This window comes from Corvus kubaryi, unplaced genomic scaffold, assembly GCF_017639235.1.
Source record: "Corvus kubaryi isolate FWS band 111438036 unplaced genomic scaffold, C.kubaryi_AGA036_p1.0 137, whole genome shotgun sequence".
NCBI lineage: Eukaryota > Metazoa > Chordata > Aves > Passeriformes > Corvidae > Corvus > Corvus kubaryi.
The window spans coordinates 8,955,279-8,978,658 of NW_024580671.1; the positions used below are offsets into that span (position 1 = coordinate 8,955,279).

General features: G+C 38.0%; 1 protein-coding gene across 4 annotated transcripts in view; it reads right to left on the minus strand.

Moving 5' to 3' along the window:
• Positions 1-1,640: 1,640 nt before the first annotated feature.
• The window catches only part of FRS2 (fibroblast growth factor receptor substrate 2), a 49,920-nt gene continuing 28,180 nt past the window's right edge, over positions 1,641-23,380 (minus strand). For 3 of the 4 annotated variants that reach the window (XM_042017797.1, XM_042017800.1, XM_042017801.1), the window contains 6 exons: positions 20,320-20,425; positions 17,874-17,965; positions 15,832-16,018; positions 12,652-12,810; positions 11,672-11,835; positions 1,641-9,329 (listed from right to left, as the gene is read on the minus strand). In XM_042017797.1, coding sequence (XP_041873731.1) covers positions 8,379-9,329; positions 11,672-11,835; positions 12,652-12,810; positions 15,832-16,018; positions 17,874-17,939 — 1,527 coding nt within the window. In that variant the 5' untranslated portion in view covers positions 17,940-17,965; positions 20,320-20,425 and the 3' untranslated portion in view covers positions 1,641-8,378. Of the gene's footprint in view, positions 9,330-11,671; positions 11,836-12,651; positions 12,811-13,484; positions 13,517-15,831; positions 16,019-17,873; positions 17,966-20,319; positions 20,426-23,380 lie in introns of those variants that run through there. The other variant, XM_042017802.1, reaches the window with a different exon arrangement.

A 23,380-nucleotide genomic window follows, 5' to 3' on the forward strand; every position in this document is an offset into this window, starting at 1 on the left:
CCCTTCCGGCGGCGCCCGGCGTTCTGGGAGCCGCAGTCCGGCCCCCCCGCCCGGCGCCTTCAGCGGCTGCGCGGCCCCGGGCTGGGTTCTGTGAATTGGAGACCTGCGGGGGAGAAATTCCTTACGGGGGTGCAGAGGCACTGGAAGAGGTTGCCCCAAGAAAGCGTGGGTGCCCCATTCCTGGCAGTGTCCAAGACCAGCGTGGATGGGGATCTGAGCAACCCGGTCTAGTGGAAGGTGTCCCTGCCCATGGCAGGGGGTTTGGAGCTAAGTGATTTTTAAGGCCCCTTCCAACTCAAACTATTTTAGGGTTCTGCAGTTCTGTGGTATGCCTGGAGGTCAATTCTCAGACAGGTCAAAAGCATTTTTAGTTACTGCTTCTGGCCTCCAGTGCGCTTGACAGACCATCCCAGATGGCTGCTCATAGACCACGTCTGCAGTTAAAAGCAGTGAACAGCACAAACTACTCAGTACATTTTGCATTTCAATACAGAAAAATTGGTAACTATGCCCCTGGTAACTTTGCCAGTGTGAGACAACACCCAAACCCTGCTCTGTCACAGCTTTTCCTCTACACAAAAAGCCTGTTACCTGGTCATATATAAAGAAAAGAGAACCAAAACATGTATTATTTTGTATGACTCATCCTCAAGAATTAATTCCAGCTGGTATCCCTCTTCTTGCTGCCAGATACTAAATTCTTGGGATATATGCAAAGTTGTTTGTTCTAGATTTAAATTGGCCAAAGACAGAAATCCATTCCAATAGAGACAGCAAAAAAGAACATCACTAAAACTCTGCCAACTACCTGTATTGCTAATTTTAAGTATCTCAATACTTAAAATTATGTGTATTATTTCTTGAGTACATTAGGCTTTTTGTTCTATTTTCTTCACAGTTAGATACACTTCCTTCCACAACCCTGTTCCAAAAACTAGACTACTAATTTAATTTAAGTATCTTTAGTTTTCCTCATAGTTATGCAGAAAACTATCTAAGTTTTGTCTAGGGCAAATAATCCAACTAAAACAATGTAAACAGCTTCTCTTTCAGAATCACAGCATTCATAAAGATTTGCACTGAGGTAATAATTCATTTTAATTCACATTTGCTGCTACTGTGGTGAGCTGGGAGAAAAAGGATTTTAAAGTGCCTCAGACTTATCCAAGTTAATGGCCTTTGAAAGATCCAATGCCCACAGCAAAACTACAGCAAATTAGTCGATTTGGTTTAAGGGGCTTTTGGCCACTGCTAGGCTATGATTTATAATGTGTAAAAAGTAGTGACACCAGAGTAGGAAGAACACAGAAGCAGGGCTGGTTCTGGGCTCCTTCCTCTCTCAGCTGTGCAGTGCCCTCACCTCTGTTGCACTGTATGTGAAGGGAAAAAGTGCCTTACTTAAAAAATCTCATTTAAAAAAAATCTCAATCTACATGCATGACAAAGATGTGACAGAAAACCAGCAGAAATGAAACAAAATCTTGGAGACGAATTTACAGACTTCAGATCACCACGATCAGTTTGGGGGGAGTTTTTTTACTGTTGAGCAATGAGTTAAAGGAAAGCAAAAAAGATTATACGAACAAAACACAACACAGCAACACTAACACTGCAAACTACTGAAGTAATCCACAGACAACTTTTAATGTAAAATCAATAGTTTATTGCCATGCTACATTTTTTTTTTTTTTTTTTCCAAATGAAGTTGGCACTGGTAAGGGGAAAAATGTTGTCATAATACATAACACATTTTTTTTTTAAAATGCACATTTGGTAAGCTTTCTCAATAATGACAGCTTAAAAGAAGTGAAATTATTTTTTTAAGATTAATGTGGAATGGCATAAAAATACACTCTTTCTGCATAGTATAAGAAATATGGAATGTTTGTAAAAACAAATTCACTGAACAGGGAAAATTACTTGAAATTTTATAAACAATTTGGCAATGGTACTCCCAACTGTTTAGACTTTTTTTTATATAAAAGAAATAAAAATCTAGAAAGCTACCTTTATACAAAGTTGCTATATTTATGCCTTTAAGTAGGAAAAACATTTTATAATGCAAATTAGGACATACAATAATCTTACAATATGATACAATGTAATGACAAGAAAGGAACATACAACATAGGATTTTGGCCTTTGTAGAAATGTCTATTTCTGCATTTAATAAATGCATTTGTGGCACACTGGTGACTATTTTATCACTACTACCAGTCAGCTTTGACGCTAGCGCGGTGCGCAGCTGGCCTGCAGTTTGGCTGGACACACACTGCCTTCCAGGAGACCAAAGGTGATGCTGCAATGAAGCGAGATGTGACAAAGGCAACGTGCCTGCTGGTCGAGCCATCTGGACTGTGGGACACCATATAACACTCTTTCTTCTCATACCAGAGTATTTCTTATACATTCAGTTATTAAATACCAAAGTCTTACAAGTGAGAACATCTGTGTTCGCAATTTGGCAAAGTTTCAAAATACAACGTTAGTACCAAATATATAATATATTATATATAAAATGTGGGTGTATGATATACACACATATTCCAATGCAAAAAAACTGCATTATTATGGAGTTAAATTCGCTGACATCCATTCCTAAATAACATGACCATTAAAAAACAGGTGTAATCCTGATCTTTCACACATTTTAGAATCACTTCCTCTTTCATACACAATAGTTAAAGCAATATATATGCAAGTATGGCTAAGAAATCAAAATTCCCATAATTATCTGAACTCTGACCACAACAAATAGGATTTTTCAGTACATGTAATTAAATATATTTATATTTTTACATCTCTTTAGACCATTCCTGAAGAACTTGATCAACCAGGTCCTCTGGTGTAACAGAGCTGTTACGTCAGCAAAACTTATCTTGCAGGAGCTCATCCAGTGGCCCTTGAAGTCAACATGAATCATTTGATCGGCTTCAAAGGACACTGCATGCAGACCGAACAAGCTCTGGAAGGGTCACCCTGCTAACAAGGAAGACTTCCTGATGACATCAAAGCTCCTTGTCAGACTTCCTTTCCTACTGCCAAAGGGACGGACCAGAGCAAAGGATACCTGGACTCTGGGCTCTCTGGGTCGCTCAGCAGGTGGTGTTGGGAACAGCCGTACACAGCACAACCCCAGCACCAGGGATTGGCAGGGTGAGCTTCAGGGCACCTTTTATACTAAGGCTTCTCTTGGAAAGCAGAGGAGCTGCTTCCCCCACGCTCCTCACTTGGCAATTCGGTCACTACAGGTCTCAGACTGGAGCTCTGGCTGGGACCTCAAGGCATTTAGTACTTTGCAGACACAGAGGAAGACGGTCCCTGTTCTGAAGGGCTTGAGCCTATTTTTTTAATTGTAGTTTTTATATTTTTTCCTTTGTATATACACATATTTGCAACATAAAATAGCATTACACCGAAGAAATGGATATAGTGGAAAACACTGTCACAATATATGTATATTGCCACACTAAAGAATTACTAAAACTGCAAGAAAAATTTCAAAAATGCCCTTCATTATATATAAAAATATAGAAATGTCCAACACTTGTTTCATCAACCTTATTTCTCATGTTCTATTTCTATCTGCACACCTACATACTTCCAAACAAAATACTGCGTTAATCTGGAGTAAACACCGTGTTAGGAAAATATCCTCATAAGACATCTGACAGACTTAGTCACATACCTTACAGCACAGTACAAGAAATAATGTAGACATGGTCAGAGTTGCAGATGCTAAGTTGCTCCTTTTTTCCTTCTGATTCACTTATCTTGTCCAAAAGAGGAAGTAATTCCTATAGATTGCGAAAGAACCTCCATACGACCTCCTTTTTCATATGCTTTGTAAGAAGGACATCAGCAAACCTGACTCCGTCTTAACGCAGTTTTTTGTGGTGGAATTTCTTCTGGATTTTTTTTTTCTTGGAGTGTATATGAATTAAAAATAAAGATATAATAAATGAACTTAGGTTTATATTAAGTAAATACTGTCAAATATAAATGCCTGAATTGCTACCTCAAAGAAGAGATGGGAAAGATCATATCATTAAATTCCAAAAATACCTAACTCTATCTATCACAATGAAGGACCAAACTCCTTTAGGGGAAATAGGAGAATTTCAGCTTTAAGTCCACTACTAGTTCCTATTCCATTAGTTTCATCTTATTTGCAGCCATTAAATAAATTAGTACAGTGCAGAAATGGAATTTCACCATTGATCTCACCTTACATGAAGCGAGGAATACTGCTTAGGAATAGACGTCCAAATCAGATACATCATTATATGCTCAAAATAGTAACTGACATTAATCAGAATTTCCATTTTTACTTCACCAACAACGAATAAGAACAATCTGCTTTCTCCTGAATCTCTCTCATTGAGAAGTGGTTAAATATAAAACAAAAACAAGAACAGCCAGATTTTGAGCCAATACACAGTGTTATAAAACCAGCAAAATCAGCTGCTGGTCTGTCACCTATAAAAAGCAGCCCTGTTTTGACATTGGTTTGGACTTTGTACAGTTTACACATTTCCATGATCCTTTTTACACCCAAGCCCTAGTCAGGGGTGCAAACACACAAAAATATCCAAACATTGAGAGGGGAAGGGAGGGGGGAGAACATGTTATCAATTCTTTATATGAAATTTCTACTTCAACACATATTTTCTGTAAGAACTCTGAAGACTTTAATAGGAATAGTGCTTCAATGCACACCACCAGATTCAACCCCTGTCACATGCAAAACATACTTATTGGGGGAAACAATAACATGTTCTAATGACTATCAAGGTTTTCAGAATGGTCTTTATCAATATTGTTTTAGGAAGTCAGCAAAAAACACCACAAAATTTAAAACAATTGGTCCTCCTTCTGACATAATTTTGAGGAAAAGATTCTTTTCCTGATATAACAATGGAATAAATTCTCACTCCCTGTATTCTAGCACAATCTTTATTATGTACTTTTGGTCACTTTTTTGTGTCCTTTAACAACTCAGTTTCCTTGTTTAAAAAATACAGTAATGTATGTCTTTCCCAAATCATTGCACTAAAGGAATACCTACAGTTGAAGGTTTCCCCTTGTCAAATGTGTTTGAAGGGCAGCAACTGACTGCACGTTACAGATGAAAAGTAGAATTGATGGAGATGCTACCATTTTTACAGGACCTAGTTTATGTAAACTTAACATGCCACATTTACTAAAGAAAATGGTTACATATTTCTAGTTTCTCTGTCTATACACCTGTGGCCCCAAAATAAATATGATCTAAATACCATGGAGAGATTTCAGCTGAAAACTGAATCCCAGATTACAGACACTAAATCTAACATCACAGCCTTTAAAAGAGACTGAATTGAAAAAATATTTACCAAGTCTCAAAGGGTAAAGTGCATTGCAACTGCATCTACTTCAAGGGGCAGAAAATAAGGAATGCTAAAGATGAGTCATGTGAGTGACAGGGACTATCCAGGATGTTTGCAGCGTACACAAAACGAGAAAGCATTATCCCACCTGTAAAACATAACAGGTTAAAAAAGTAGTCCTGGAAAATATGTCAGACTTGTTAATATAATTAAGGCTACAGACAGTTGAAATTTCAGTATGTTCTCAACTTTGGGGACCAGAGCTAAGAAAACACTGTGAAACTTGCAACAATGTAAAAAAATTGCTCAGACCATTCTTTTTATCTGAGACTATTCAGAATAAATGCATAGGACAGTGCACTGGAACTAAGGAGGGATATGGCTGGTTGCTGAAATTTCACCAGGTCACTTATGATCTACACAAAGCCTCTGCTTCCCTATTTAGCAGTTAAGAATATTATTACATCCCTGCCACACAGATGTGTTTTAAGGGTCCAGTTAATTAGTCCCAACTATACAGATGAGGACCATATATTTCTAAGCAACTAGCTAGATCAAACACATTTGCCTCAAAACACATGCTGAAGCATTAGTTCAGCTCACAAATTTAAGTGAGCTATATGCTGAGAAGAAGAATCACATCAATATTATTAACCCAGTAAGTATTTTGCAATACATGGTAATTTCTCTTCAGTACAGACCAGGAGGTCCAAAGCATAAGGTGAGGCAATGGCAGAGATCTGAGGGAACAGTTACAGAATCAGTAGGCTTGGAAGAGACCTCTGAGATCACTGAGTTCAACCTATGACTGAACATCACCTTGTCAACCAGTCTTTCCTTAAACATTTCCAGGGAGTTTGTGACACTACCAACTCCCTGGGCAGCCCATTCCAATGCAATTTCTTGCTAACATCTACCTGGCACAGCTTAAGCCTATGTCCTCTTGTCCTGTCACTGGTTGACTGGGAGAAGACACCAACCCCCACCTGGCTACAACCTCCTGTCAGGTAGAGATTTCAGACCTTTAAAATGCCTACATCTAGGTAGTCTCTACCTTCTTGAGTACCAAGGTCTCCCCATAAGTCAGCGAGTCTATCACAAGAGTATGCAGAGGCTGACCATGAAATTATTAATAAGGGGGTTTTTAAAAAAATCTCTTTTAAGTTCCTCACAATGGTCTCAGTGACTGCCATCTTTTACTTGTACGAATTATGTTCTTTGTCCATCTGGTATTTCAGTACCAGTCTGTAAAGAATTATGAAAGCCAGAGTGAAAAGGCTGCCTGATAGCACCTAATGGTATGGCAAGAGACATATATTTCAGGTGCTACTACTGCTGCCGCTACTAAATGAGAGAAGACCAAAGAAAAAAGTTGGAGGAACAGAAATACACACCAATTCAAAAGACAGAAAGTAATTGTAGTTTGGCTTTTGTAAAACTTCAATTCAAATATTGCATAGAGACCCTTAATGCTTTTTCAGATCTCCAAATGGCTTTTCTTGTATGTTTTTCCTCACAGTTCAAGGCTTATTTTACATCATACCAGTTCACACAAGTGTCAGTTCCTTTGCAATCACAGGCTCAAGAGCAATCTCTTCTGTTGCTAGTACCAAGGTGCACCTGCAATACTGCCAGAATTCTAAGATTATTCAGAGTATTATTAAACAAAACAGAACAAAATCTTCTGAGGGTGCCTCTGGCATATTCAATAAACAACATTCTACCTGGACGTACCTGTTACACTGAGCAGCCATCACTGTAACCAAATTCACCAACTGCAAAAGGAAAACAAGTATGCTCATAGATAATACTACCTTCAGATAATTTACTACCTATCTTTCTAAATTAAAGTATACTATCACCTATGGATGCACATTGCTAGAACGTACAACTTTCTATAAAGAACTATCAAGTCCAGTACCCTGCCTCCCGTGTAACCTGTTTGATGCTTTAGAGGAAGACAATAACTGCATAAAAAACCTTTCCAGTTGTGCAATAATGCATGCTGCTGGAGAGCTGGGATATTTCTGTCAGGCATAAAAAAGTAGAACACTGGACAAAGACAACCATTTGACCTTCAAGAGTCTTTCTTTGTCAAATGCAGAGAGTAAGACAAATACGTAGATGACCCTGAACAATTAAAGCTATGTACAAAATTTTGACTTTTAAACAAGACATTATGGAACAAATAAAAAGGAAACACACAAATGCAAAGAAAGGAAGGCACACTGAACTAAGAAATTACAAGAGAGCCTTAATTCATACAGCCCACCTGAATTCCTTCACAAAAACCCCAAAATTTTGATGAGATTAAAATTTTGTCAGATTTCAGAGGGAATTTGATAGGTCATTTGGAATTCTATTCCATTGGAAGGAGCTTACGGCTGGTTTTTGATGTGTTTATAGCTCTGATCAACAACGTGACCTCTCAAATATCACACAAGTTAAGGAAACTGTCAGGAATTAGAGGCCTTCTTGCCCACAGACAAAAAAGGTATGGTGTTTATATTCCTTGAGATGAACCAATATATTTTGTGTATGTCAAACTGAGTGAATTAACGCATTACATACATTTCATTCTGGAGGAACCACTTCAATGAGGAATGAACGTCAGATATGTATATTGAAAGATTAGGTTTACCTGCTAATAATGCACATATCAAGAGGCTTTAAAAAGTGTTATAAATGCCATTAATGAGTATAGGCACCAGACCAGAATATTTATAAATTCAAAACTGGCATGTCACTCAGACTCTAATCAATTAAAGAGGCACTGTGAAAGGTGGTGATGCTGCTATGCAGTAATTACTTCTACTGTAGAATGAAATAGTGTTACCTAAAATGAATACTTGCTCTACATTAATTCCCTTTAGTTAGACAAGTACATGAAGTATGCAGAAAAAGTTCTATTAGTCTATAAAAGGCGTTAGTGTTAAGAAATGCAAAGTACTCGCATCTTCAATTTTAGAAACTTCACAAAAGGTGCAAATGATTCAATGCTCCCCAGGCTCACATAGGCAAGTCAGTACTGTTATGTCTAGTTTTCCTAGAAGTACCATCATCTCGGGGCAGTGCTTTTTGCAAGCTTGACATAGCAGCAGTTCTTTCAATGTCTATCACAGCATACAGCTCTGTGCGCCTGGTTGGAGTTTGCGGAAGTGGAGTGGTGGGGGTTTTTGGAGTCTGAGGGTTGTCAGAGTCACTGCCACCTTCCAAGTCAACCTGTATATAGTTGAGCTGCCTGTGTTCTAAACTTGGACGCCTAATGTCAAAGTTGAAGACTGTTGGGGTACAGTCCCGACGTCGTGGAAATTCTACTTTATGAGCACTTGCTGGTACTGTTACATTCTCTGTATTGACATAGTTATGCATTAGATCTAGGTTATTGTGGTAGCCATTCAGAGACGGGGTCTTTGGTCCTAAACTGTCATCTTCATCTCTGCTCAGCTTGCGGGCTTCCCAAACAGGAGGCAAGGATGGCAAGTTCTCGTAGTTCAGCAGCGCAGTTCTCCTCTGAGCAGAGTTGTTAATATTCTGGGTGTCTGAGGTACTGGTTGATGTCAAGCGACCTCTCCTGACCCCTGAGGCACTAGGGATTGATAACCTATTTATATTTTCATACACCAATTTGTTACCAGATGGTGTCTCTCTACGTTCATCACTGTCGTACCCAGTGTCCCACTCAGTGTTGTTTGTGCTGCTGCCGCTAACTTGATCTCTCCCAAGTTGTTCCAGTTTCTCTCTTTCCATTAACTGCCTTTGAACAGGTGTTGGTCCTAAAACAAACTTCACTCCTTCAGGCTCCAGGAGAACCTGAGCATCTCTGTCATCAGTACACATCTGATCTTCTTTCACTTTAGTTGTTTCAGTGTTTGAAAGCTTTGATTCCAGTGGCACATGCACACTTGATCGATTTTTTCTTTCCTCTTGTACTCCAGTAGTGTTTACGTAAGTGTGCACCTAAAAGGGAAAGAAAAAAGAGGAAATTCAAACACTGCTGTGTCCTTCCCTCCCCTCCTTCCATATTTATTAGCTTCTTAACTCCCCACTTTTCTAATCAAAATACCTGAAAAGAAAAACTTGTGATGGCAGGTGTTTAACAGCAAAAGTCACCTCTTGCATTTTGCTGAACTGTAGTCAGTTTTAGGTTTTTTCCTGAAATTTTGTTATTACACATTAATGTTCCTCTAACAAAAAACCAGAATTTGTATCTTACACTGATAATTATTTTTATTTGATGTTTTATCTCAGTTGTGCTCTAGTTCTAGCTTTTCAGGGTCTATTATAGCTTGGCTCTGATCAAGGCAACCCTGGGCTTCTCCGACTTAGCTCATTACTTTACCTGGGCAGAGCAGTGAGAGCTCTACTTTGCTGTGCCTTACCAGTGACCAGCAATTACTTTGGCTAAGTTTATGTTCATAACTTCCACACTGCAAAGGAAATCTACTGTTCATAAAAGGGGAAATAAAAAAAAAAACCTCAACCAAAAAGAAAACCACAGAGACCTAAGACAACCGTCGGGCTCTTGCCTTGTGTACTACTCCAGCAACAAAAAGAGAGTTTAGGTCTATGGGAAGAACTGTCCATTCTTTCTTCAAGAGCCAACAGGAACTCCTAAAAACAGGAACTCAAGTAGAAAAATATACAATGCCATATGAAGTGTGGCACTCAGAATTAAAAAGAGGCAGGCCTTGGCACCATATAAGAAAGGCAGAAATACTTTCCTAGGTTATCCCTCCAATTTCCACAGTGGATCAATACAAGGCTGAATGGGAAAGCCTGTATTCCTTCTCTAAATTTTAATTCTCTGTATGGATACCCAAACAGCAAAAGTAGTATTTTACAGCAGCAGTCATGTAGCTTGGTCAACCTCTCTGTCAAGCTCTGCAAGCTGGAGTGTCATTCACCAGATCACTTGACTCCTACACGGATTTTTTTAAACTCATTTACTATTCAGTAACTCCAACAATAACACCTGAGCTCTTCTGTGAGGGCTCCTAACAAATCCTTTCCCACAAGATAGTTCACTGCAGTCTGCTCTGGTTACCAACACTGTTTCTTGTCACACATGAAAGTCTTCTTAAACCACATTACATTATTAAACTTGACTATCATTTTCATCAGCAACCTGAATGATGAGAGAACATACCCTGAAAGCTTTCAGTCTATCCAGACTGGTAGGGTTTTCACTGAGAGGGATCTCAGCGGCCTGGAGAACCAACCTCATAGAAACCTTACCAAGTTCAGCCACAGCAAATACAAAGTCCAGTGCTTGGTATGAAACAGCATGTACAGTACAGGCTAGACACCAACTGATTGAAAACAGCTTTGCAGCAAAACTTCAGGGGTCCAGGTAAGTTGAACATGAGTGAGCAGTGTGCTCTTGCAGCAATGAAAACCAAACATGCACTGGTTTGTGTTAGCAATAGCACAGCCAGTAAGTTAAGGAAAGTTACTGTTATCATCAATTCAGCTCTCATGAGCCTGAATCTGAGCTCCCCAGTACAAGACAGACATCACCATACTGAGGCAAGTCCAGGGGAGGGCCAAGACTAGAGAGGAGCTGGAGCATGTGACATACAAGGAGACGCTGAGGACACCATCCTTGTTCCATTTTAAGAGAAGGAGGAGGATCCACCTAATAGCTGTTTTACTACTACCTAACAGATAAAGCAAAGACAGAGCCAGACCCTTTGTGGAGATGTTCAGCAAAAGGCTAAGGGACAGCTGACACCAGCTGTAACAGGCAAAAATCTGATTACATATTAGGGAGAAATGATTTCACAACAAAGGTGGTGAAACACTGGAACACATGGCTCAGATATCGTGGAATCTCCTTGACTGTAGTATTCAAAACATGACCAGGACAAGGCTCTGTGCTACTCTCTAATTTAGAACTTTGATCTAGAGGACTAGAGGTCCCTTCTAACCTAAATTATTCCATGATTTCTATTTGGCAAATAGAAGACTTACATACAAAAAAGGTTTTTGACCAGGATCTCTCATTATAACATACAATTACTCATGTTTAAAAATAATTACTGAAATTTTTGAAAAGATTATTATGCAAACACACGCATTCTATATCTTTATTTGTATATAAATATGAATTCCTCGTCAAGCCATTCTAGAAAGTATCATTTTAAAGAGGCAAGGCAAACACTTTTCCGAGGTAGTTAAAATATTGTAGGAATACATTACACCTGATACTGAAAAACACAGGTGAAAGCCTACAGAACAATCATTAGAAAAATCTGAAGTAATGTAGAACCTAAGCTGTATGAAGGGAAAAAAACACCCACTTGCTCCTCTGCTACAAGTAAAGGATGTGTTGATTCTTCACCGACAGAGGGGAGGCGCGCGCTGCCGACAGAAGGATGTCTGCTGGAAGGGTGTGATGAAGCATCTCCAAAAGATGGGTATCTGGGATAGCCATTAGGTAAACTTTGTGCATTGAACCCAGGAGCTGATTCAATTAGAAAACAAGCAAAACCATATTAAAATAGAACATTTTACTGTATATGAATAAGACACCTTATATCTTAAGTTTAAGTTTCAAAAGAGAAAGTTAAATATGTAAAACAGTATTAAATATTCACAAAGCTCAATTTTGCTCGGAGGAAGGAAATGGAAAACAGAACAGCATCCCGGTATTTACTGGAACACATTTCTGAAGCAACCACTGAAACCTAGGTGTATTACACACCCAGTAAACTCCCTATGCAACTTCTCCTTCTACGATTAGCATCTCTCCCCAGCAAACAGAGACTCATTTATGTAAGCTTCCATTTCTCTGAAATCATCAATAAACTGGAATTCCTACTTTCAAATATCAAGCCATCTGAGATTTCAAAAATACCAGAAGATTTTAGCTAAATACTTCACTCACCCATCCATCTACTCAGAGCAAAAGAAAGATTCCAAAGGCACTGCACGTGTGATTTTAGCAGTACCTTTTTTCCCCCCAATAAAAAGTTTGAAACATTGCCCAACATTAACATTTCTCTGAAATGCTACAGGTAAAGCATGCTGATGTATCATAGTGCAATTCAATAGGTGGACTCGTAAGTGTTCTTATGCAACAAATAAGGTCCTAAAACTTATTTCTTAAAGATAATCCTCAGCAAGTACCTCAAGAGAATGCATTACTAGTAATTAGCCTCTTAGCTTTAAATTAGCTTTCTTTTTAACTACTTAAAGATTAAATTCAAATCAAATGCTATTTTCAGCTAAGTACCACATTACATTCAGGTATGTCATCTGACAGTAGAACTATACTTACTGGTAGGTGTTCGAGGGGTTCTTGGTACTTCCAACTCAGTTTGATGATTATTCCTTTCTACTACTGGTTCTTCTACCACATTTATGCTATTATTCTGCATTATCTCTTGTAACATGTTAAATAGCTCTTCTGCCCGGGCGCACTTAAAGGCAAAGATTCCTATAAATACACCAAAAGAAAAAAATCAAAATCCTAGAACTCAGAAATATGCCTTACAATATATGTAACTTTCAAGAAATAGAACTGGAATCCACATAATGAATACCTGTTAAAGAAGCAAAAGTGTTATGAAATTTTTAATTGCACCAAAACACACAAAATTACTGTGACAACCTTTAGAGTGGTTATCTAATAGAAGAATAAGGTTCCCATGCACCAAAAGTTAAATTAGAACAGAAAACTGATTCAGTTAGGAGCAAAACTAAGTTTTGAGTGCTAAATAAGGGGGGGAAAAACCAGCAAGATTTTTTTTTCTTTTTTTTTAAAGCTGATTAAAACGATACCTGTTAAATAAATATGTATTTAAAAAACATTAAATGAAACTATTGTGCTGCTACAAAGTCATATTTCCTAAATCAGATTTCTATTAAACTACCATAAAAATAAGATACCTGCACAACAGAAAAGGATTTAAACACTGGGTAAAAGTTTTGTTTCTTTAAGAAGACTAAAATGAAAAGCTAGTAAGACAAACTGTGTGAAACGGACAGTAACAAACTAATTGTTTTAGGCTAAAGGATAGACACAGAACACAAAGTTAGCAGCAATACCATGTATTTTGTGTGTGTATTGTGCCACTTTGCCTTTGAACAGCAGGGAGTGTCCCAACTTACCCTCACCAGCAAAGTCGCAGCTTTGGATTATTCTTCCATTGAAAGCATGAAGTTAAAGTTGACACGCTTGTTAAACGTGGGCGCAGGTACTCATTTTTTAAAGCGACTATTACAATCTAAAAACACTCTTTACTGAAAACTACCTACCTATACAGCTGCTTCTGTAAGTGCAGTCATGTGAATGTGCTGGCACTCACTATCATCATGTATTTATTTAGGGATGCAGAGCTGTGATAGATCAGAACCACCAGAAACGCTTCACATGGCAGAAGTTCACACAGCCCCAGCTGGGAATACACCGAATGGGCTTTGAGGAATGATGCTCAGCTATTAATATGCAGCTACTGCACTGAGTAAACTTCATGTTTGCAACACTGCAGCTACAGTGCTTCTACTACTATATGTCCCTAATCCAGCCAAGTACAATAGCCCATGCTTAGTATTTTGTATATTTCTGAACATTTGCCTGGATATTTAAATCTTAACGGACAAAAACCAGAATTTTAAAAAAATCTAGGTTCACAAATTTTAAAAAGTTCCCAGTAGGTTTCTGGGAAATTTAGCCACCTTTAAATACATTCATATTAAATACAATGTGATCTGTCACACAACTGGTGACATACCAACTTTTCCAGGTTTCATATCCTGAATTATCTGTTAGATGTGCTCCCAAAACATGTCTTCAAGGTCTTTAATGCCTAGCACAAACTCAATGTTTCACCATAATTGCTTCGCACAACTTATCAACAGAAATAACTTAATTTTAAAGAAAAAAAACAGAAACAAGAATACTGACTAATGTAAGAAGTTGCTGGACAGTATTCAGGGAATTCTCAAATGAAAAACTTCTTGGTCATCCCATGAAGTGAAGTTTTGCAACTGTGCCCACAAAACCCACTGTAGGTCTCAGGAACAATGTTCCATTGCAAAAGGGCAGGAGAGAACATTTTCTGCCACATTTCTTTTTTCTCAATATTCACAGTATTTTAGTATTACATAAGGAAGGCAAGAAACAAAAGAGGGAAGAAAGGGTTGCTGCTTACACAGCCTGCTTAATCTTGTTTATAAAAAGAAAAAAAGAAAAATTAGAAAATTAGAAGGAAAGCAGAGAAGTCAATTAGACTTGGTGTAAGATTTTGCAGACTTGCTAATAGACTGTAGAGAAGAACCTTCAGATTAGTATTTTCAATTAAATGTTATTAGTATCTGTTTTCAATGTTCAGAAGAAGCAGTAAATTAAACCGGCAAAACCCATTAAAGTGATTATCTTCAAAACCAAGTTTATTACTTTAAGAGTTATGAAGATTTCGTTTAATATGGAGTATACTTCATTGCTTGAAAATATCTACATTTCTCATTAGGAGATGAACTGATGCCTTTTAAACTCTCATTAAAAAAAACTTGTCTTCCTTTACCTCTGCTTGGACAATGAATATTGACTAGGTTTATTTATGATCAAGTTCTTCCATCTTTCTGATTTTTTAACAGTGAAATTAAAAAACAAAACCCGAAATTCCTCAGTGTCTAAAATTATTGATAAGAACACTAGTAAATGCTAAAAATCCAGAAAAACATTGGAACTTAATTTCACAACATATGAATGCATAAGAATTCCAACTACACACGGCTATCTCACAGTAGGAAGATGCAAAACCAGGCTGAGAGCTCAACTGAAACAGCTGTTCCCTCGGGGACTTCTCTAGGGAAGAGAGAAACACCTGAATCTTCTCAGGTGGAGCCAACCTTGGCCAAGGCAGGCATGGTCTGGGTACTGGAAAGGTAACCATCTTTTTCCAGTGAAAGCCATACAAAAAAATAACTGAGCATAACTGAAGTATACACACTTCATAAAAAAACATATCAAAATTTGAGAATTATGTCATTGATATTAATGAAAATAGTATTTGCTTTAGGAAGAGGATGACACAGAAGTTTATTACTGGAGACAATAATACGGTGGGGATATCCAGTTCATGCTCCTGTCTTTTAAAATCTTAAAAATAGAGATTCTTTGAATTCTGAGGAGATTCCTCCACAGTTTTAGATTCTACTGCCTCCCCCTAAGTCAAGTCAACCTTTGAGGCCGGAGAATTTCCCTGTCAAATCCACCTCCTAAGTTGACCAAAAGAATACTCACATAGAAGCTTGAAGTCCTCCAGACCTACAATGCCAAAAACTATGTGCAACTCAAATCCTCAGAAGACCATTCTTCATAAGGTAATTTTTTTCCAGAAACCACATTCACATATGGAACTATAGCCTTTGTAACTCTTGTCAAAGGACTGGCAAATATCTTCCGACATCAAATAAATTTCCACAAAGCTTTATATACAACATTTGCACATACCTTGTCCAGTTTGACACCTTCGACCACTTTCAAAAGAGAAAAGATTTGAGTCATAGCCATAGCGACGGAGACAGAGGTAGTGCCATTTTACAGAGTCCCTTTTACGGGTGTACAAAATTAGTTCTGTATCTGTAAGTTCCATTATGCCAGAACCCAGTTCATTACCATCATCATCCACATTAATAACCTATAAAAAAGAAATTAAAAAGCATTAGGTAATTACTCTATTGAGAAACACCACCACTTTTAATAATCTTAATGCCTGACTGGTAGACTCCATCTGCACTGTCATATTAGTTACAATCCTTGAAGTCAACATTTAAAAAAAAGAAAAAAAGAACTCAACAAACTAGTTTCTTTGCTACCCTAACCCAGAATTTAAAAAATTAAAGTTATACTTATTTAAAAACAATACAAATGAGACTGCCTAACATTAGCGTAAAATCTGATGAGAAATTTAAAGTAGAAGAGATTTGTAAGCTAAGTATTTTTTTAAACTGGCTTTATGTACATATTCTAGTATTCCCACATGGATAAGGCATACCTCAGATAATGGAATATTTCAAAACCCCATTTCTAAAAAAAAATAATATTTGCTTTGTCATATAACCCCACTTACAGTTGTGAAAAGGAATGAGAAAGAGTAAGTGGCTCCAAGATAAAGTTTCCTTCACATACATGTGCAGCCTTGCACTGTGCTGAATCACCTGACAGTTTTAGATATTTTGCTGCCTTTTTAAAGTCAACAAATAATTCAAATACCTTATAGCTATCTTGTGTGAAAAGATGCATATAAAGCTAAACTCTTGTTCTTCTTGCTTTTAAGCCCGTTTTGAGATCATCTGCATCCTTTACAGAATTTGGACAATATATACTTCCTCCCTATTTTACCTTACAATGCTGCTTTTAGTGGGATTCTTTCTTAATCAACAAAAAAGCTACCAAAAAAAATTCCCTGTGGAATTAATGTTACTCTTTAAAGAAACATTTTCAACTTGAAATCTAGTCAATTGAAAAGAAGTAGGAATAGTTTCATCTGCCCCTGAGGCTTATGCCCATTTTCCTCATTTTGCAAATTATATCTTTCATCTCTCTCCCCCTGCTGCTAAATCAGTGACCCACACAAACAATAGAAGACTTCTACATGGAGAAAAATAGGAACTAGTTACACAAAGTGATACATAAAGAGCAAGAAAACAGAAAAATATTTTATCCTTCAGCTTTCTTAACTTATAATACTAAACATTTCCAGAAATTCCCATGGCTTTAAAGCTCGTTTCACTGTTGCCTTCAAGCAATACATGAATCATTTTTCACTATGGAAGCCTTACATTCCTTTCTCAACTTACAGATACGGTTTGGAGCACAGAAGCAAATCTGACTTGTGTGACTATGCAAAGATATGTTTACTTACAGTCACTGACTTCAGATGCTTTATGCTTAGCAGGTTAAGCACATGAACGAGTGTTCACATGCTTATAAATTCCAGAGATATATGGGACAAAAGGCACTTTAAAATTTCTCCATGTAAAGGACAAAAGTTTTCAAAATGTATAATCGGTAGAGACCTTCAAGTAAAATCAGCGGTCTTAAAATTTTCCATTTCTGATCCCACATTCAGGTTCATAATCACACTTCTCCAAAAGCTATTTATTCCCTTATCCTAACGACTCCTTCCCTAACTTGACCTTCTATAGCCTTCCAGAGGCAACACCACTTACTTGGACTCTACCAACTGAAATGGAGATTGATAAAAATCACAGGGCTTCATCTCTTTCCTGAAGATCAGAACTGTCCTAAAAAGCCTACCCTGTCTAGGGAATTCCTGTCACCACTGGTAAGAGAGGGTTTCTCAAAGGTGCAAGAGAAACCTGTAGCCACAGGGACCTGCAACTCTGCAATGTGTCAGCTGTTCAGAAATTTGCACTCTATTTTCATTTTTTTTTTTAATTTTTTTTTTAAAAAAAGGTTTTTTTAAATCACAGGCCTAGTCTGCAAGAAAGCAACAAAACAGTTCACAGCACATCACACCAGTTGCATACCTTAAACTTGTTTCGGTGGTTATCTGGGACAGTTTCTTTATCTGGACAGCTACAACAGCTACCCATGACTTCTTTAGAAGACCATCTGATCTCTAAAGTGGGAAAAAAAACCCCACGCAACAAAATGATCACTTAGTTGAAGTTAAAATAAAGTAATATAAACAAAACAACCCAATGCAAATTACTCTCTGGCATACAATTCTTCATAATGAATTTTCCAGTCATATGTAATAAAAAGTCAACATAGATACTAGAAATATAATAGTTAATTTAGATTTGACAGTAAGGAGTGGCAACACTGAGCTGTTAAAGTCCTACCAATAACTCGAGGTTACTACCAAACAGACTCATTTGATTTGTCACCTTAATTCCCATGGTAGCAGCTTGGGGGAAAGCAAAAGCTAAACACCATGCAAGATTTTCATCTCCTAAACCAGGCTTTTACACAAGGCTCCTATCTGGATTCCAGCTCCATCTGATTGAGCACTTCCCGGCTCAGAGCACAGCACTAGTGACACCCCTAGAAGCCCTGGGCTGTAGCAGGTTACCAGGCACAGGCAACACAGAGCCCGTATGACAATCCTGAAAGGCTGCCCTGGCTTTGGCAGCTCCAGAGTGGAGGCATTCCAGGCCTGGAGGCAGCCCTGTGCTGGCAGCCATGCAGTGAGGCTCCGTGCTTCCAATTTTGAATACTTCCCATATTGCAGTGTGCATCAAACTATGTAACTGAAGTCAAGGGAAGGAAAAAAACCCACATTCAACACAAATATTTTAAAACTTGGGGTTTCTTTTATTTCTATTAAGTTCCATTTGGATTAAATTGTGTTACACATTCGTTATAAAACAGCAGAATACCCAAGTAACACCGAACAGCATGGCTAAAGTAATGAAACAAAAAAAAAAATTGGTATTTTTGGTATTTTCATTTAAAGATTTTTGTGTGTATGGCAAAACTTTCACAAAACAATATGATAAAATGTTCACAGAATGAAGTCTCACAGCTTGCTGTTTCACCCTCTACCACCATGAAGAGGGGGTTAAGTCTCGTATTTCTTAAATACAAGAAAATACTTAACCCATTTACATCATCTTTTTATTGGATAAGAACTACAATTTCCACTACACAAATGAAAAATGGAGCAAAATCCTGGAAGAGAAATCCTGGAAGAGAGCTGTTAGGTCAACAGGAGATATGACATTAGAAATCAAGGAGAAAGAAGACAGAATGGGTTGGTAAGTTTTCTTGACTAGAGGGGAAAAAAAATCCAATATCATCTTGAGAAAACTATGACTTGTTTTCTAGGCAGGCATTTCTATTAGCATGCAGCAGTAGTATCCATGTAGCACTTTAGTCTGCTAAGGAATAAGGTGCAAGGAATACAATGAAGAACAGCTAACTCTTCCGCTCTTTTTGATCAGAAAAGCCTCTCAAAAGAGATACTCCTGCTCTAGAGACTGTATAAATCAGCCAAGAATCCCCTGCAGAGGGGACATGGCTCCAATTAATCCAGTCATAAAGAGGCAAAATAATCAAAATCATGGATTCATTTCTGGCCATAACATGAAAACATGCATTATATTGACAAAGTTTTTTCCCCAAATCAAGATAAAACTGGGGGGTTGCTTGCTTGCTTCTACTGCTGCAGAGAGAAGCTATGCTACACACAACAATTTTTTTTTTTTTTTTTTTTGCATGGTGAAGTTTTTAAATTTTTTTTTGTAGTAGTAGTAGTAGTTGTTCCTCCTCTTCCATTAAGCAAGGGAGATACAGGTAATAACACCCTGTTCCTGGCTTCCTGCCCTGGCACTCCACAGTGCCTCAGTACAGTAATGTTCAGATGTTGTTCTTGTCAGCTTACTCAGTGCCCTATTCACTCTGAGAATCCCCTGCTATGAAGGGCAACAGGTGACAACAGCCTCAATGCAGATTAACAGTGAATACTCTGGTCCATACAATGCAGTTGCATCTCCCTCTAGCTGCCTTCAGGGACAATGCATGCACTTAATAAAGCCTAGACTTAGACCTCCTCAAATGATTTGCAGTGCAAACAGAACTACACAGCTGCATGCTGTTAGTATCACACTTTCTATGCATTCAGCATGAAATAACTGACCAAGTCTGTTGAAGACAGCTGCCTGCAAACTTTTTTAAAAACCCCAGAATTGAAATGCAAAGCAGTTTGGGGGGAAAAAAAAAAAAAATCACTAGTTTCAAGAAGAAAGCTGTAGTATGTGTTTGAAACACAGCTTCTGTATCTCAGGAACAACAAAGAAACGGCATGTAATCAATTATCTTACAAGCTTGTTATTTTGCCTCAATTATGTTCTAATATTAATATTTCAGAAAACCAAGAACTGCAATGCTGCTTCAAAAGAGATACGTGAACCAAGACTATGAGGAAGAAATTAAACAGCTATGGAACTGGCAGGATTAAAAATCACTCACCTAGATTTGGCCATTAATATTCCCAGCCTCTGCTGCAGCATCAGGGCTTCTGTCATACTCAAAGTGTCATGCTGTCTTGTCACAGAACTAATCATTGGACCTAGAACTAGAAGGGTAAATAACAAGAAAAAAATTGACATTTTTTTTAAGATGCCAGTTAGTAAACTAACAAAAATACATGCTTTTGTTTATATTTTGTGAGTATTATGTCAAGCAAGGTCTTCACAATGTTTGAGATAAGACTGATCTCTGAGTTGCCCTGGCATTTCAGTGCCTTGGAAGAAAATAATCTGGCATTCCTGTCTGCAGTGTAGCCTGTCACACTGGGGACTCCATTCATTCTCCACTGCGTACCCAGTGCAGTGTGGAAATGACAGATGTGAAGCTCCCATTATCCTCAGTGCATACCAAACCAACCCACAGCTGACAAACAGAAGAACACATATAACTTACTCTACTGAACTGCCTCTTGCTTATCCTACTGAACACATACACAAATGCTGACTTGTATGGCTAACACATCACCCTTTCTCTGCTTCCCTCATGATTCTTGCTCCATGACACTAACCATAAATTGCTTGCTTTTACTTCCCCACCCCCCCGACTATTCTCACACTAGCTATCCACTCACATTTAACTGAAAACTAACTGCTGCTTCCATCACACTAACAGCTGGCAGTCTCTGTTCTCTGCTTGTAAAATTGCCAAACAAGCACTTGATGTTTCCTTTGATGCTGCTTACTACACTCAACAGAAAGGCTAATTTCTCAAAATAATACTTTATTATTAGTATTCCTTATCAGTCTTTCAGGATGTCTGTGCAAACTTCTTTGAGACCACTGCAGCTTTGCTCATAAATTTTTTGCTTCAATTCTTTGTATTCATCAGCTGTCCCCTGTGTTGCCCCTGGATTAAAATCATTTTGGGAAACCAAAGCACTCTGCTTTTTTGCATAGTATCAAGAGTAATGTAGTCCCAATTTCATCCCACATCCTAGGCATCATTATACCAGTTGCAGAACCCTCTCACTTGTGAAGGGATTGTACAAGAGAACACCAGAAGTTCAACACTGGCAAATGCAAAAATAACATACCTAGCAAAGGAGTTCTATCTGTTAGGAAAGATCAGTCACATAGTCATGCAGTCCAATGGAAACTCTAGCTGGACAGATATCATAAAGCAAATGAAACGAAACTGTTTGAAAAGAACTAAAAGTGCCAAAACAAAAATACTCTTCTATTGTATGAATCCATAGTGCACCCACAGATTTAGTAATGCATGCCATCAGGCCTCCCTGTCAAAAAAAACCAGATTAAAAGCAGAAATATGCTACTTAGATGGCTCAGCCTGAAAAAAGGGAGCACACAGAGCAGAAGAAATCAGTACAGAATTACAGGTGGCAAAGAGAAGATAAATAAAGCACAACTATTTTCCAAACGCAACCATTGGGGAACAGCAGTTGACATTATTAAGAGGGGGTTCAAAGAAACACACAGAAGTTCTTTTTTCGCACATGGTACATAGTTAACCTTTGTGATCTGCAATGTCTTGTGGGAATGAGTTCCAAATATTTAAAGATTCAGAAAGTAATTGGACAAATGAAAGCTCCATGAAGAGCTTTTAAACTCAAGGATGTCACATCTGGCTCAAAAAGCCCCTATGGGGCAGATATTTAGAAGGGTCTTAAGGAATGATCATAAAATGTTCCTTCTTACTATTCCCTTCCCTATATATTTACTACTGGATGTCAGAATTTACTATTTACTGTAAGAAACAGGATACTGGACAAACTGATACTTCAAGTGTGACCCAACAAAGCCATTCTAATTAACATATATGGACGACATCTACTCAGCATAAATTTGTGAATGCTCTGCTGTAAGACATTAAAAAAAGGAAATAATTAACAACTTATACTTAACTTGAAAATAAACCCTAGATTTCACAAAGGTACCTAAAGGTAAACTTATTGAACTGCTTGACAGATACGTACTTTTGCATATAGTTGTGTGCAGGACCTATCCCTCTGCAACAAGCACAAGCTTTGTTTATGTGATGGCCCTACCCAATCTAGTTGGTATTATTAAACTGTGATTTCAGTCAGGTTAGATTTTTGCTGGCTTAGCATACCAGACCGGCCAGCAGAAAGTCTAGCAAGTGCCAGAGCCAGCTGCAGACAGAATCACAGCCTTAGTTACCTCTACCCAGTTTTCAGAAAAACTAGCCACCTCACTAACTACTGGGATTGAAGTTTACCAAATTCCCTGCTAAAATTTTCAGAACAGGAGAATGGAAAGAGGGAGCAGAAAACCTGACCCACCCACTCTGGTGAAAACTTAGGAGGTAGTCATTAGAAATATAATTAAAATAAAAATATTCACAGGCAAGCTGTCCTAATGCAGGTATGTTTGCACTGGTCTTTACCTTGGTATTTTTCTAGCAAAGTTTTAAAGCTTTTACAGGGTTTGGCTACCTAAAGCAGACTAGCCTATTTCAGTTACCTAAAAATGATTCTTAAACAATCTAAACAGTTTCATAATGGATTAAAGCAAGCATACAAACTTGCTGCACCTAACTTCTTTTAAATGTAAAGCAGCAACAGAATTCTCCGAACAGTTGCTTCCAATTACAAGTTCGCTGTTTACTCAGTTCGGGATTTTCTTAAATTTTCCCAGATTGCAAAATATTTACCCAAACTTAAACATACAAGAAGAAGTAGACATTTCCACAGTCACAACCCTAAGTTATGTCTACAATGTCAAATTTAGGAGCTGTAATTTCCCCATTCACAAAGCATCAGTGGTGGATGGGTGCAGTCATGCAAGGAGGGGGAAAGGGATGGAGAATATTTTCTGCTTCTCCCTAACATTACTGCATTGCAAGGTAAAAATCCCAGGCAAGACAAACCAGGACCAGCATTCATCTAAACCTTGTTAATGGGAGGGAAAGGTAGGAACTGCCGTAACTTCACTAAGATTTATTACTTGGCTTTGTAAAGCAAAACGTAGCTCTTTCCCTCACAGACTAAGCAGGGCCAACAAGTTATGCTAATCTCTCAGAA